The 17,807-nt window shown below is 35.9% G+C and overlaps 1 protein-coding gene across 2 annotated transcripts in view; it reads right to left on the minus strand.

Annotated features, from left to right (window-relative positions):
• LOC113500365 overlaps positions 1-17,807 on the minus strand; it is a 43,833-nt gene that overhangs the window by 4,967 nt on the left and 21,059 nt on the right. For both annotated transcript variants that reach the window (XM_026881137.1, XM_026881136.1), the window contains 2 exons: positions 857-2,770; positions 204-497 (listed from right to left, as the gene is read on the minus strand). In XM_026881137.1, the coding sequence (XP_026736938.1) occupies positions 204-497; positions 857-2,769 (2,207 nt within the window). In that variant the 5' untranslated portion in view covers position 2,770. The remainder of the gene's footprint in view (positions 1-203; positions 498-856; positions 2,771-17,807) is intronic.

Raw genomic sequence — 17,807 nt, forward strand, 5'->3', positions numbered from 1 at the left:
TTGTTAAATGAAACGTTACGTTTTCTGATCTTAAGACTGTTGTAATAAGGTACAGTCAGCAGCTTAAGTGCAATAACTCAGTATTCGTGTTACATAACAACATATGTGTAACACCAAAGATCTACTAAAAAGTTTTAGGGAACTTTTTTACCAATATTATAAATTTTAGATGCTTTAATGTAAAAAGTCACATCAAATCTTACCTTAAAACATCACTATACTGATGTACAATAATCTGCCCGTGTGTTTGCACCTTCTTAATGTTGCCAGTGATGGTAGCTGAGCTGGCAGACACGAGAGCTTTCATCTCAGCACCTAAAGGTTTGCTCTGCAGAGTGGTCATGCACTCGTTCTCACAAGACCCCACCAGGTCACACAACCAGTACTGCACTGGTTCAGGTTTCCTCTCGCATAGTCGCTCTAAGGAGGTTTGGTCTATAGATCTCTCGCGGTAGAGGATCTCATTTTGATTGTTCAGAACTATTCTGGAATGATTGCTGTAAAAAAGAAATACAATATTATATTTATACTTTCTAGGCGTCGTTGCCAAATTGTACGACGAAACAGAACAAAACACAAAACGTATTTTTAAATCGTATCCATAACATGAGTGTGATGTCGGTCATTTAAAAACAATTACCAAATTGTCATAAATGATAAAAGGTTTAAGTAGTTAACCTTTTATAATGAGTTGTCGTAGCGTATTGAATAAAGTGTTTTGTTGTATTAAGGTCAATAGGTACTTGTAACCCTAACTGAAATTTAACTATCAGAATAGTATTAAAGAATTTCAAATTTTAAGATTATTATTTTTATTTGGTTGCTGTGCAAATCTATATAAGGAAGAATAGGTTACCTGTTATTAAAGTTATCCAATAAATTGACTCTCCGAGTGCTTCGCCTTTCGCTTTTGGGTTCATCCATGAACTGGTGTGGAGTTAGCATCTTAGGTGTGGAGGTACACGCGGGGTTCAGCTGGACATCCACAAAGTCCAGCTCCCCTTTTAACTTCTCCCTCTTGGAGTCATGCGTCAAGTTCTTGTTCGTCTTAGAGTTAGCATCATAAGGAGTCTTCTGCTTATCTTGGAACTGAGGCGGTGGAGTAACTCTACCATTTTTGAGATAATCTTCCTCTGGTTTATCTTTCGCTTTGAGATTTAATTCGCTTTCTGTAGCGACTAGTCTCTCGTTGTAATGCGGTATCAACATCTCCTCGGGATAGCCGACGATTACCCACGAATCCTGGTCTTTAGCTCTCGGCAGACCGAGGCATGGTACCCGACTCCCGTTGAGATGACCTCCAGCGTGACTCTCCACCAAGCCTGGCTTCTCCCTCTTTGGGAATATTCTAAACAATTCCTTAGTTCTATCGCCTTTAGAAGCCATACGCTGTTTAGATTTCGGACCTACTTTTTTGTTAGGTTTTAAATGGAGACTGTCCATTATATTCTTGCCTAGTATAGCCTTCGCCGGTTTATGTACTTGTTCCTGCTCTGGAATGGTTTCATTGTTAGGGATGGCTTCCTCATCAATGAATCCTAATGAATGATAACCTTCATGGATGTCGAGTATCTGCTGGTCTAACCTCTGCGCTTCGAAGTTTAATGATTTGTTCAGTCTGTTTCTTTGGAATTTCGGTGTTGTGGATATAGGGATGTTGTCTTCGTTAGAATGGCTCCGATGGTACTCAACCTTGGATGTTGGTATTCTCTCAGTGGGCACGTAAGATACGTTGGATATTGGTGTCCGCACTCTCGGTTGATTGTTAACCGCTATTTGGTTATTGTCCTCTAGTTTTAAGTATTCTAGACTCTCATCAGATTTGTTCTTACTAGTCTCCAAATCCTTTACTTTAGCTACTTTACTAACTTTGGTGCTGTCGCTTTCCGTACTGGATATAAACGCCTTCTTGACGGGATACTTCTTGGATGGACTTATAACGTTAATATTTTTATCTGGTACGTCTTTGGTATCTTTTAATATTGCACTTTTATGAGTAATATTACTTTCTTTAGAACTTATGTTATTCGGAGGAGCGACTTTTATTTCTATTTTATTGTCGATTTTGACCTTAGGTTTAGTGTTAACCTTATTGCTTAAATTATTTTTATTTAAGTTTTCTTTATTTGCTTTGTCAATGTTGTTGTTTTTCGGACTTGGATATTTTTGTTCCGTTCGGTTTTCTGTATCTTTGTCTTTGAATAGTTCTAAATGTTCCTCGTCGCGGTGTATTTCGCAGTACTTCTGCAAGTCGTACGGCGTCTGTATGACACTGCTGCTTCGAAGCCTGGGCTTCGGTGTAGGCATGCCGCAACTGACGTTGTCAACCAGCACATTGCTGACATCTTTACTCTGCGATGTGTTTTGAAAATCTGCAGCTTGCTTCACAGTGATGTTTTCGTTGTTATTTGAATCGCTACTGCTAGAGGACTTGTTACTGTCAGCAGCTTCTGGTGATTGATAATACTGTGAGGGAGGAGGTGAGCTGTCTGAATCCGAGAAGCCAGAATCCTGGCTCTTGTGACTGCCAGGACTCCCATGGCGCAGAGGCCATTGGTTAATCTGTACGGGTGGCGCGATCGGATCGGCGACATTGTTCCTTTGTTCTTCAGGTTGATTGGCGATCCAGTGAGGTAGCTGCGGCTCCCACTCATTCTCATTATGAGCGCGATTGTTTCGGTTCCACTCGGGCTGGGCCACCGGACTTCCTAAGTGCGGCGGTGAATCACCCCACCAAACCTTGCTGCGGGTTCGTTGAAAATTGGACATCCTGAAAAGAGAAAAATCGATGGGTAAATGACTCGTGGGAATACCGTGTCTAAGGTGGTAGGTTTAATGATCGGTTTGAGTGACGTAATGTCTTGGTCCATTACTAGGAGTATCGGAGGTGCGAGCCTACGACGCGTGACGGCCTGCGCCGGTCGAGGCCAAATTATCTCGTATGTAAAGTTTGTTTTGTTTTTGTTTCATAGTCATGGGAATTTGTTACGTCTATTGTTTTGATTGCTTACAATACTCGAAGAAAAAAGTAGTAAAACACAGAACACGACCCAAGGCGTTATGACGCGTGCTTTTGAAATAATAATAATTGTGGCAAATCACGAAAGTTCCCGTCAGGGTCGAGCAGATGTTAAAAACCGTTGCAGAGGCTATTGTGCACAAAATGCAAGGGCGTTCACACATTGACTGTGATTTCTCCCCTTCAATTCGTCGTCCAAACATGAATAATAACTGGCTGAGATTTGCTCTGGAGCTAAGATTTAACGGTCCGCTGAATCTACACACCATTTTGAATTTCGATCGCACTTGAAGCAAAACAATTGCTGATCAAGTTAAAGCTTGAAGAGATTCTTTCTTAATGATGTCAGTAAAAAGGTTTTATAACAAAATAATACATTAACACTACTACAATATTTCGCCTTTTACGGTACGAAATTGCGATTAACACTGTGGTCAACACCATAGAAGATCATTAACCACTTTATTTTTATTTTTTAAGGCGAGGGAATCCTCATGGACACCCTCTAGCTCGGGGTAAGAAATGGGTAATATCAGAGATCATTAACCCCTAATATTTTTGGGTATGTACCAAATTCTGATTAAACCAACTGTGTATGTATTTGAATAGAACATTAGATTAATTCGCAACGACTTGCGGTTGTCTGACTCAACTGCTGTCTGATTCACAGTAACGTAAGTACGTAACACAAGAGTTAATACACGCATTTTGTTAGTCGATAACTAAGTGTATATTTGCTGATTGATAAACTTTATAAAAGGAATTATATTCTTGTATCGAGATTATTACGATATATTTGTAGAGAGTCTTACATAATTATTGATTGCCGATCGAGTGGTGTTTGTTAAACGATTAACTCAGAATACTTGCGGTCATTAAATGCGCATTTTTTCTACAAAACGTTTTGTAGAAAAAAAGTATGTGGTACTTCTGTCAAGTTATTATGACATATATTTTCCAATCGATTTTTTAATGTTAAGATAAAGTTTAGATTTAGTAAAACTAAATATTTTTGTCTAGATATATATTTTTTATTTCATTTCCTACATAAAAATGGAATCTTATGTTTTTTTATATACTAGCAGTTATTATAAACAAGCTATATTATTGTAATACCAAAGTTGATAAACAATAAATTTATTATAGCGATGATTTAAAACAATAACTCATAATCATATTCTTGTGGGATATTTCCCATGAAAATGGCGCCTACAAGTTACTAATTGACAAGTATATTAAAAAAATATTGAGGTAAGCACGAAACGTTCAACATGTCCCTTTTACAATGTTTCAAAGCTTCGCTGTTGCGTTTGTGGAAGTGACACGGAGCATTACAAGATGTAGAGCGATATCTCTTTCTACGACAATCTTCTTACTTATTTCGTGGTTCTCAATTGTCAGAATACAATTGCTAACCAGTCGATGGCCCCTGTTTCCGATGTTCCCAATATACTACAAAGAACGAACTATATGACGATGTTGATTTTGTTGTAAAACCACAACTTTGATCGTGTTTTCCTATTGAAAAGTGGAGCAGGTATTTTCCAGGTTTGCTTATTACGTATGCTTTCTCGTAGGTCAAAGGACAAAAGTATTGAAGAGAAACGATTGATTGTAACAGAGCATTAGATTTAATATTTATGGTTAAATCAACTTTTCATTCGATTTTTTTCGCTATATGAAAGAGTTATTTATATTTTTGAGTTGAAACAATGTAGAGGTAGATCAAAAACTTCTAACAAACCATTACAATCCCAATAATATTTCCCACTTTCTCGTATAACAAGATGTTCAGTAAATTATAATTTCGACTCGTTTCATACTCCTACGCAATGCACTGGTCTCATGGAAGCTGCGCCGGGATTAAAGGTCTATTATTACATAACTTGACAACTGCATAACTAATGGCCACCTGTCATACTTAAAATATTGAACATTTCAGTATAAATGCCGAGTTTGATACTTTTACAGTTTAAGTACATCTTCCTAATAAATACTGTACCTATTGTTATAAAATATTACAATATTACTAACAAAAAAACGTGATCAAAAATGAAACAAGGACAAAGATGCTTGGACATAAAAACTCTTTGTTTTTACTCTCAAAATTAAGAAAAAAGAAGCTCCTAGTAAGAAAAAAAACCTGCTTCCAAATCGGTGCACCCGCTAAGGAGCTAAAATGCCACAGCGAGACACACATACCGGTCAAAGATAACATCCAATTTGGGTTCAATCGAACAAAATACTTCAATGTGACTTTTTCATTAGTAAATTTTGAGCATTCTTAAACTTTAGCGCCAGGAAAACACAATTTGACTTCAGGCCTAGACTTAGTACATATTTTAGATCGCCTAGCCTGCAAATGCAGCATATTACGTTATTTATCTATCTGTATTAGTGTTTGCTCAAGAAAATTGCTGTCGTACTTCTTACACTTGATAACACTAAACATATCGAAACCGGGTATTACCACTTCAGGTCGCAATAAACCCTTAGGTTTACGGTAAGGTGAACACAAACCTATATATTGTCACACTGTAATAGCACTTTTAATTCGATTTATTAAGATGTATTTTCCCTTGTTTTTATAAACTCTCTTTTTTTGTTTGTTTGTTTGTCGTTCCGGTTGGATTTTTGCATCTCAATTTTGAGGCACTTCCCGATAAGCTAGCAAGCTGTATTTTTTAGGATAGCTTCAAACCCGACGACAATGCAATTTACAACTATATGTACAATCAGCTTGAGCGATTTTGGTCGAGACAAATTACGAATATACTTTTTGTAATAATAGTATTTAAGTGTCATAAGCAAGTAAACATGCAATAATGAACTATAGTATATCATCACTATAAGGCAGATATTGTAATACTCTCAAGGACACTTTTAACCTATTACAGTAATTAGCATATTGACTACAATCTGCAGCGTATTGTGCAACTAACTGTGACATGACAGTATGAATCTAATTATAATTATTTATAATTAATACTAGGTCGCTAAATACTTGCTATTATGTTATTTGTAAATACTCTGTTACATATTGTAATCATGGTACGTGCCGTTTTTATGCACGTAAATAGTATGAGAATTTTATGTCAAATTAAATGTTACCTATATATAATATCAGGTTATGATTATCTCCGTGCTAAATTTTATCAAAATCCGTGTAGTAGTTTTTGGGCCATTTAGGCAAAGGTGTTGTTTATTAGTTACTTAATGCGGGATAACGTATTTCGTTGTACCCCTATTGGTGAAATAGAAAAATTATGTTACGACTCTACATAACAATTTAAAAACGACCACTAATTTCTGTAAATAATGTAAATGTGAAATATTTAACATTTAACGAAATACTAAAACATTCCTTTGACATTGAATATTTTTATCGGCGACCTAAATAGTGACATTAGAGAGACCTTGTAGTTATCGAGGAACCTTCGCGACGTACGATAGACCTGTCACCTGTCTCTTCCTCCATTCCGTCTGACAATTCTGACATTCTACATAAACAATGAACGATCGGCTCATGAACAATTAAAGTATTCAATTTGCTTAGTTTTAATTGAGTGTTAAAGGTTTTTGACATAAGGAAATAGTTTTCAGGATGCACAAACGAATTGTTTTGACAACTTAATAGTGAAAAGTCAATGAGTTTTTGTTGCGTTTTATATACAGCATGTGACGAAAGGTTTCGATATGAAATTAAAATTTTAATAAAGAAAGATATAATTACATAAATATCGAAGTGACTAAAAAGTCCGTTTACATAACTGTTATCAATAAAATAAGAATTAATTTAGAGGCTTTGTTTTTTAAGCAACGGTGATTCCTCATTTTTTATGAGGAATCACCTTAGATATAGTTTTTGCGTCAACAGTGAATACTGATATAATATTTATAAGTGGAATAGCTCATGGACAGAGAAAGCATGTCCAAGTGAACCGCAGCGCTTACTGCGCTCCATTAGACACGACCGACGATTTACGAATTTTAATTGTTCAAAAAAATTAAACGATGAATAAAATCAAATATATTAAGACGACAGTATGATACGACTTTGTTCTGATTCCCACTTAGATAGACCCGTAAGTAAAATAAATAGCCACATTTTTTGCATTTCTCAAATACGTAATCAATATTCTACCGCAAATCGTTTGCTCTTGAATTTATTAAGAGTCAGGTAGTTGAATGTCTGCCGAGCGTTGGCTTTCTAATTGACGTCCACATCCACGATCAGCGGTATTCAGACAATAATAAAACAGACAAGGTTGGTTATGGTAATGACTGCAGTTTGTTCTAGCAGCGGACGTCAACGAATAATGAGTCCCATTTATAGAAAAGTTTAAAGCTTTGCATTAAAACTTAATCTGTGTCTAAGGAAGTAGACATCAATTCCTTTCTACGAACTGAGTAGGGATGGGATTAAACTTAGTCTGATTAAATGGTTTCTATATTAAACATTACTGTCGTAGTTGTGAAACCTTTAACGCTCACAATTGCTAAAGCAGAAATTCACGCTTATTCAAGATAAAAATAGACACTAACGAGTTCATCTCTTATCTTTCGCACCCGCTCGTTTTGTGCTTATAAATTCCACTGTGAAAATATGTAGTCGAGTGCACCTGGTGTAACGGTCGCGTGTCATCTGCTCCCATAGGCCACGGTCTGCCGCGCGCGGTACGGCACGCGCATGCGCGTCCCGCCTAGCCCGCGGGCACCGCTCCAAATTCAAAACCGAACGGGAATTCTATTTGACATGCCTTTTTTGCACAGATAACGGAATTTGCTGCTCTATGATTGGCCCGTTTAAATGCGGTTTGGAATTTAGAACGCAATTTATTTTTACTTTTTTTTGCAATGCAATATGGCTCGGCATTTAAATTGCAGCGATTTTATAAACAAAGCGTCTCGATTATAAACACGACAAGAAACTATTAACGCAATTATAGAGTACAATGATCGATAAGCTATTTTAAATGTAGCTGTTGCACAATACACGTAGTGCTAAAAACTAGATTGATAGGCGTTTTTCTAACGCTAACCTGTCAAAAGACCAACAAAAGAAAACCGTTATATTTCACACGAACAATCGATATTTGTGAACGAGCTTCATCAATTTTCACTACATTAAAATTAGACCTTATTGCAGAAAGATTAAAGGCTATTTGAGGCAGATAATAATACTGCATTCGATGTGTAGTGATTTGATCTCTATGGTTACGGCCAGGTGTGAGCGCTTTTTGTGCGTGTGCGCAGGGGTAGCGATGGCAGGCGCCCTTATCGCCCGTGAACGATGCACGCTGTTTATATACATGCTGCTTCTAATTTTATACCCAAATATTTAGGAATAATTACAATATTTTTTTGCCTGAAAGCTTAAAGTACTTATAAGTTTTACTTAATTTAATGATAATAAAATGTAACGTAATTAGCACGTATTTAAATACAAAAGTACCAAAACATGGCCTATAAGGAAATCAATAAAAATTCAATGAACACTTGAACAAATAATTAAATTAATCATTCGTTTATAAAATTCCATAGATATATTTTTCGTAAGTAATGACTCATAAGCTAATTATTTAATTACTAAACGTCGCAATTGCTGTGCTAATATTGAGGTTTAATTTACATTGGAGGAACTATTTCAGGGTCGAATAAGGTGTAACCAGATTAGTGACATAACTATGAAATACGAAGCCGGTTACTTAAATATACGATAAGCACTGAATGTGTGTAATAAATAGTCGGCTTATCTCAGCCCACGCGTGGACTAAGTCCGATCGAAATAGGTCTAGCAAGTAACAGGCATAGCGAGTCGGGATTCTAGGTACACGTGAGTCTTATACGTAGTGACAGATTCTAATTCCATGTAAGAATCAATTTATTTTATTATTGCTCTTTTAAGCTGTGATTCTGAAATAATACCGGTTTCATATTCTATACATGTTTATTTAATTCAAGTACTAAGTATCGGAATATTTAAGTTACCTTGAATTAATTGCAGAAGAAGTTAAAAGTCGAGTTTACCGTCGTCCGTGCCAGGAACGTAGCGACGCGACGCAAGGACGTATTGATAAAACTCGGTACACGGTACTGACGGTACTAAATAGTGACACTCAGATACCATCTTAGTACCACATCTGGTATAATTAATATCCCACATCAAGTTAGATTTGCGGTACTAGATAGCCACTACATGCCTGCCCATTAGTAGAATAAATGTAAATCGGTCGCCATTTTGAAAGACCGTACATTAAGTTAAGTCTCCTAACTATTAAGTGATAAGTCATGAATTGCTAAGTATAACAAATCGCCATCTCACAGGTGTATGACATTATAATTCATTTCAGAGTATCATTGTTGCCATTGTTTTGTTGTTGCACAACCAACACGAACGTTTCAATCTCGCAATATTGCTTCGCAAATTAATTGAAACATTGCGCTTAAATAAATCAATGAAGGACATTTAGATATTGCTAACAATACGCATTTTAGACGCATATACGTTTAAGGTACTCGTAAAAATGTATTTGACGAAAATTATTTTTGAAACAACCTGTATAACGTAAGATAGTTGGGTCCCCTTTAGTTCCTAAACAGTTACCAGTTACTTACCGGTCTCGTAACATCTGTCCATAAGTCGACACTGTAAGATATGGAACAGGACTTCCGTACCCGGTATAAAAAAAAGTAAAAGTATCGAATTGTGATGTGATCGAAAGTTATAATGGCGGCACTCGGCGGGGTTGTTCCGAAAACAGGATACACCTTTTTATGGATAGGATACATACGTATGTTTATTTAATAATGTACTAAAAGCTGATAAAACTGTTGTAACTTATTTTAGCAATTGATCTTAAGCAATACATATAGAAAAGGTTGAACATAAATGTTTCCTAATAATTTAATTTACCATAACACGCGTATGAAGTTATGTAACTCTATGGTGTTTCTGTAATTTATTCATATTTAAGTTATTTAATATTTCTTGGTATTATCCAAGAACACGTCTGCTCACGTTGTTTTACGATGCAAATCTATGGAAAATGTGTTCCTACAACATCTTAGATCGCTTTTGCATGTGAATGTTTCATTGACACGCGGGCGCCATTTAATATTTCGAATGCGTTCTTAATTTAAATTCCTGCCGCGCTGTTTGTCTCCAAGAATCCACTGTATAAAGCTCGTTTAGCAGAATTTTAAAAAAGAACCTAGTGATGTAAAAAGTATATTATCAGCACGAGCGGGTTCCGGCTGGTTGAACGTAGGGTGTGCATAGGGCACGCGTCGTGGCATATGGCCGATAACGCCTTTGCCTTAAAAAAGTAAGCCACGTGCCAGCAGTTAATTTCTTTTTAATTTAGTTTTTTGTGTGTTCTTCCGTGAGCTATGAAATTGGATCTTTAGCTTTGTTTGTTTACTTTTTTTTCTTTACAAAGTCGAGTATACATAACATGGCACAGCGAGAATTTGTTATTGGATCTACAGACAGATTCTACCAACGTATATTTATTTTCCATCGATAAGTAAGATGTAGTATTAGTTTCTTCCTCTCGGTATTGAGATTATAGTTGCACCCCGCAGTCGTAATAGTTTATTTATCGCAACCTGTTGGTACTTATCATTACCCGGTAAGGGACAAAAGCGTGACTCTTACATCAGACAATGCCCATAAATTTGTAAGTTTAAGCATGAGTAATGTGTTCGATATGTCAGGTGTTTACGTCGCGATCGGTCGCAAGATGTTCTAGTAAAACATTACTCATATACGTAAACTCGACCAGGATTAAACGGTCCAACCTTCTTCGCAATGAATTGATTATAGGTTTGACATTTAAGTTTAACGGCAAGGCAGCTGCGAATTACAGCGCAATTAACAATTGACTTCAGCGGCAGATGTCTCACTGTGTATGGCTAGCCTTAACTCTTTGCTACTGGCCGTTGGAATGTTTTCATTTTTTGTAGTGCTCGTTGAATTCCTATTTTGAATGTTTTAAACGAATAGTAAAGAAAACAATTGGCTACATTTTAGTATGACATAATGGGATGGAGGGAAGATGTGCAAAATGTTTAAAGTTTAACATTCAAATAGGCACATTGGTATGTTTGTGCAAAATAAACCTTAACAGCATAATTATAAAATGTCAAATTGTTTGCAAGCGAACTATGGATGTTATTATTTACTCTTGGATTTCACGTTTCCGATTCTACTAAAGTTTGTTATTTTCCAACTGTCATAATAAGTGCTGTTGTATAGAGTAATACAATTAGCCGTTTCCCGGTTTTCTCTGCTCATTGTGGGTTCAATAAAATTTTATGAAAGGACAAACATTTCCAACAGTATATTATTATTGGTTTAGAAATAACTTCTTACGGTTATCCAGTAGTGTGGGCTTAGCTCTTATTCTCTTAATACATTGGAATGCTCTTTGTCCGACCTCTTCCAAACTGGGAGAGTTAATCATGGTTTCGGTATTTGCGATACACGTGCAGACTGCAGGTTTCCCTCCAGTCACACTGTCACGCCATATAGAGGAAATGTATGGAAAAAGAACTCGAACTTTTGTATCTAAATATCTAAGTAGAATGTAATTTTCATTATCATTTTTGTAATTCTTTGCATTTATTTATTATTTTTGAAAAGCAGATTGAAAAAAAGAAAAGAATAATTAAGCTATATATTTTTTGTTTTTCATGTTGTTCACACTCAATCAGGAAATTATTACAAGTTAAACTTTTTATGAGAAGACAAGAAATCTGCAGAGAAACGTTTGAATAAACCCAACTGCAGACTAAAGGTGAACGCAGACTTACTACACGCGCCGCAGTCACCACATTTGAATTCTTCAAATAATTTTAAAATTGGGTCCAATCGTTCTTGCGATTATCCTCTATGACGTCACAAAATGAACCACTTCATAACTCAAGTGTTAGTGTAACCTAAAGTCCTAGACAATGTTACATCAAATTAGGTACAAAACGAATAGAAAACTTAAAATTCTCGTCGGCTAGTAACACGACATTGACATTTCAGCTCATTTTGAAGTATTTTGTCAATTTTAGCTCTTTTAGCAGCGCTTGGAACCGCGTTGCGCCCAAAAAAACAGATGACTAGCGATGCTGGCGCGAGAAGTGAGGTGCGACCAAGTCTGCATTGACCTTAATGTAGTAGCCATACTAAACATTTTACAAGCGTCCGGTAGTGATTAGCTGATTAATATTTATCCAGTGAGCGACCATAAACGATGTGGTTCGGGCCACTTATAACTTCCTTTAGGACAAGCAAAATGGCGCTCAACCAATTCAATACGCGGTACTTGATTTCGTTTATGATAACATTTTAGACATTAGGAAGTGTGAATTATTAAAGGGTTTTTGATAAGTGCAGGAGTCTGGCAACTTTTTTATGGCATATAATTATAGGCAATTCGAGATAACCGTTAGCAAATTATCTAGACAAAACTTTAATGCAAGTTTAGTCTATCCGTTTCACAAATAATTTATTAATCAACAATGGAATCTAGTCACCAACTCCAAATCAAAACGAAAACGTCCATTCAAGTTACTGACAAATGAAAGACGTAATTGCAACCCGATTTAATCCAAAGACAGGGCAATAACATTAATTAATTCAATGGATCGGCGGATACGCGCACGAACGAACAAACAAGAATTGATTCACGGAAAATGGCCGCAAATGGAACCATACCATTAAGCATTACAATCGAATTCTAAAGAAATACTCGTAACGTGAAGAATAGAATGTTTCCAGAAACATCTGTGTTTGTTTCTCCGATACAACTTTTCTGAAGAGTTAATAATATGGTTATCAATAGGCATGAGTCTATCAAAGTTACATGTGTGATCGAATATTTTTTTTGGTAAGGAGTCTAATATATTTAATTGTATCAAAGAAGAACCAAAATTTTGCTTACTACAGAACGAAGCTGGTTTTTACAATACAAATATACAAAAATGTAGTCCAGATATGAATATTATTGTTTCTACTTTTTTATGGAGAAGTCCATTAAATAGCTCCTATCGCTTTGGGTCAAGTTGGGAGAGCCTTCCTTTGCCCTTTGTATACTGGGATTGCCGGCCACATCAGCCCTAACTTTCCTCACAAATTGAAGAATCAGAATTAGAATGAGAATCCCCAAGTCACAAGCACGCAAAATGCACGTTCTTTCGTCTCAATACATCGATATCAGACATCTCGTTTATCTAATCTCTTCAATTTCTATCGCACTTCGTAACGTCAGGTGCGATTACAATTATCATGTACACACGAATGACATTTTGTAATGAACTGAGTATTGCGAGACAGCTGTTAATAGCTCTTTTGCTAACCATCACTAGGGAGCGTATATAGAGGTTCTACCAGCGTATGAAATTAGACTATTGCAGTTGTGGAAGCGAGACGGCACTATACACCGCCTTAAGTGCCGTCTTGCTTCCACAGTACTACTTTGGAAGATGGTGGTTAGAACTTTGTACTTGCACTAAATTCTTCAGTTTCCTTTCTAAGATTCAGATGGTATATAAGGCCAGTGCTTTCTTCTTCTACTTGTTAAACGGGTTTTTTTTCATTTTCGTCACTGACTGATTAAGATGGTCTGAAAATGCGTATTTAGTTTCAGGCTTTAGACTGTTCCTTATTTCCAGTTTGGAAGCCAACAGTAAGTTCATATCATTCATTATAATTTGATATTTCATTTAGTAAAATTTTACAAGTCTGTACTATATTATTTTTGCAAGCAAAATCCTATATCCATTGCTTTAATTGGTCTCAGCTTTACGCCACACGTACTCGTCTCAAGGAAAACTTCCAACTAACAACGATATTAAAAATATTACAGAAAACTCATAAAGATCTTCACCCAACCAATACCCATCGGAAAAATCCTCACTCGAAGATCCATTAAAGTCATTAGCCTAGTATTGACGGTACATATCAATTATAGCTGACGACATATACTGAGAATACAAAAACAGGCGAGCAGTTAGACAGGTAATTACATCGATTCATATCGGCAGGAATGCGGCAAGTGGAGTGTGGTACAGATCACCTGCCCGCTAGCTGTAAGAGCGGAGAACGTTGTGAGATAAAACTCATAGGAATCGATAGCAAATGGTTGGAGGTAATGGTTTTTTTTTTAAGAATATTCGTTCTAATGTAGTTTCATTTAACGGTTTCATATTCAGAGTGAATGTTTTCTTCAAACCGAGAGCCGAGTTATGTTCACCATGCCAAACCCACTGCGTGCGATGGGACGCAGTTTGCATTCCCGCATACGAGAAGTGCTTGTGTGATCTATGAATGCTAGTATTGAGTCACAAGGATGTTACATTTTTTAGTGCGTGTGTCGTATCCCTAAACATTGGCCTCCTTAATCAGTCCTTACATACTGGTCTGTAAAATGGAAATAATAAATTAATCGATACTTTAACAAAAGCCACCGATGCAGATGATACAGAGACAGTCTTGAAAACTAAGCCGTAAATATTTTAATCAATTTACAAATTAAATTGTATCCATCGTCCATAACCGCTAATTAGCTACGCTCATGTGATTATCTGTTTCAGTCTTAACATCCCATTTATCATACATTAGTATTCTCTCATCAGGTATATGAAGTGTTAATTTTTAGTAAGGAGGATTTATGTTCAGAAGATAATGTTGCAATCTTGATTGTTCGAATACAATCTAATCTGAGGCATGGTTCTATGTAGTTTGAGTGTAATGTGAATATTTATTTACATTTATTAGTCTTTTTAACGGATTTAATAAGAAAGATGTTTCGTAATTCTTTACTACTAAATAATAGAAGAAAAAGCAAATAATATTGAAACAACCTTAGGAAACTTTGTCATTCTGTTTAGTTTTCGCTTTTTTGGGCTGTTTTTTTCTTTTAACGTCGTTAAACATTTTTTCTTTTACAACGTGTAAGAAGTAGAAGAGGGGAGATTAAGAAATTATCTCAATTTTGAAAAGAAAGTATGAACTTTTTGAAGTCTCTGAAAATGATCTATCATATCCGTCTTACATTAGCGCAGAAAACGATCAGTTTAAAAAAAATGTAGCGGTCAGCATTCCTCGCAGCAAATATCGAGAGTACAGTTAAAAGAAATTATTGTGAAATAAATAATATCCAACATATACGTAATATGGTATTTCTTCATTTCAAAGTACTTCAATCCCCGTTTAAGAACATTCCTAGCGGGCGATTAGCAAGATCGGCAGTGGTATCAAGTGTATTGCTAAAGCCAATCAATTGACAGCATAAATTGTACGATGATTGCTAATGTCATAGGGCTCATTAAACGAATGGATATTTTAACAGTGGATTATGATACTCTTCTGCTTATTCTCATACAAAGTATTTAGCAATTCAGTGCTAGCTCGTAACATGTAATCAAGAAGTAGTAAATATATTACCAAAGTGACAAAGGAATGATTCATTTGACCATATATCACGACTATTAAGTCATTGGCTAGCATAAATAACTTTTGGTTTGACTGTGAGTTGGTCTACGTTTATATCCTAAGCACTTTAGGATTATAGTTTTCCTCATAATTAAATAACATCCGAGCTTATGTTAAATTGTTGATTCATTGTGTCACGCAAGAAATACAAACCGATTATTTCAGATCAAAGTTCAATTTTGTGATGAACTCTTTTTGGTAGACGAGTTGTAAACTTTACCTTCCGATCAAATGGACGTCATTGCGACAATTTCTGATAGAACCTTAAATTTCAACATATTATAGGTAAAAAGAACATTCCTTGCTAAATATCTCGTCTCAATCGAATTCCTCACCAATTGAAATCCTTATAGCACTAATCTTCAACAATTAGTTTGTTAGTTGTACAGCCGTGGTCCGTGACACCAAACCAAGTGTGACGCCATTTTGTTTTAAAACAAAGAACTGTCATTGGATCTGTCACGACTTTAAATAGTTAGATGACCTGAAGATCCGTCTTTGTTGCTTGATTTATTTAACTTGCATCATTAATTAGTTGTATTGTAATTGACATCTTTTAAATTTTTTTTAAATTTATGGCTCTGCATTTAGCTTGAGTCCTGGCTTTTTAACCATGGTCTATTTTGACCGATTGGCTATGTTTTTTTTGGAACGACGTTTTTTTGTCCCAGTTCTGCTTCTGCAAATCTTCATTTATTAACCTATTTTCAAGCACATAGATTATATACTAGTATGTACCATCGTAATATAAACGTGAGTAGGTACCTAACCACATTACCGTGCACTTGTAATCCCCTAGAGCTGCAACATGAGTAAGATAATGACGTGTCCATGTTTCATTATAACTTTGTCCTTACTAAAAAACCTTTAGTACAAAATCAAACAGGATAACAGTAAAAAGTTTCTATTATTTATTTATCTATTCGGACAAGGAAGCAATTTTAACAGTACTGGCGACTAAAAAGTAAAATCTAAACGCGTTCAAAAAAAGAATAGTGGCGGCCATATTGGATCCTGATGAGTCAGTGTGGAGTCAAATCACGTATCGAAGAGTCGCCACTGTGTTACGTACAATACGTATCTACCAAAGTACAGTCAGCGACAAAGAAAATAAACACTCAGATTAGCAAGCCATCAGGAACTCAATAAAATATACCTTAGTATTCGGACTGGTAGTAAAAAGCTTTAAGAACGTAGGTGAAGTGAGATTTAGACTCCGCCAAACAAACAATTTGCCTAAAATGTTTGTTGTTTCGTTATAGTCAAGCAATTATCGCAGTGTGTTTACCACTTCTGTCGCTGGCCGTACCCACCATTGTACACACGACGCAAATATGTGCCAGGAAGTGGTTTTAAGTTTAACTGCGAGTAATTAGAAGCTGGTTTATAGTCCCTCTGTGGTGTCTATAAAATGTCAGACGGAATTAACTTGAGCTATCAGTTTAAATCACATGCGCAAAAGATTGACAGCGCCGTTTAACTAAGATTAGTTGAGACTACATTAGCTTTACACTTTACATCGGTATGATTGGATTAATTAATTAAACTCGATTAATAGTAGAGTACCAGCCTGTAAACGGTCCACTTCTGAGTGAAGTTCTGTCTTATTCCCATAATATAAAAAAGAATGCCGCGTTAATCACCAGGCTAGCTCATTGCGTTTTGACGATTTTATACTCCAAACTGGATCAGTAATTAACAGATATAAAAACAAAAACAACTCATAATTCAAACAAGAAATGTGCGCTTACGCAAAGTTTATGCAAATGCACAAAACACGTTAATTTCTAATCATCCTTATCACGATTTAATTTCACAAATACCTGTCCATTGCGTGATCAGATGTAACAGGCGTATATTATCGAATAGTATTATAGTATCAATACTAGCTGTTATATAATAATAGGTAGTACAAGCTAATCAAACAATTGAACAATACTAGGCCGTGGGTGCATTTTCGTTACTTACGTAATCTATAGAAAGATGTTTTTTTGTTAATCCATGGATTTAGTTATGCAACGAATTCTTTGAGGGTCTATAAGTTTTGCGTGAAAGTCTTGACAGAGGAGTATTTTTTAATACTAGGTTAAATTAAAGAGGATGTATGCAATCTAACACATATAAAACGTAAAAAGAAATCGAAAGTCCAAAGCTTAAGTACATTGAGTAAAGGCTGAATAAAAACTACAGATCAGCTTGACTCCCACACATTCAACAAACAAAAGAGGTTGTAATGCCGAACGAAGCATTGTGAACGAAGATAAAGGCATGACTCGGAAAACCAATACATTCCAGTGC

The sequence above is a fragment of the Trichoplusia ni genome, chromosome 13 (genome assembly GCF_003590095.1).
Source record: "Trichoplusia ni isolate ovarian cell line Hi5 chromosome 13, tn1, whole genome shotgun sequence".
In the NCBI taxonomy this organism is placed as follows: Eukaryota; Metazoa; Arthropoda; class Insecta; order Lepidoptera; family Noctuidae; genus Trichoplusia; species Trichoplusia ni.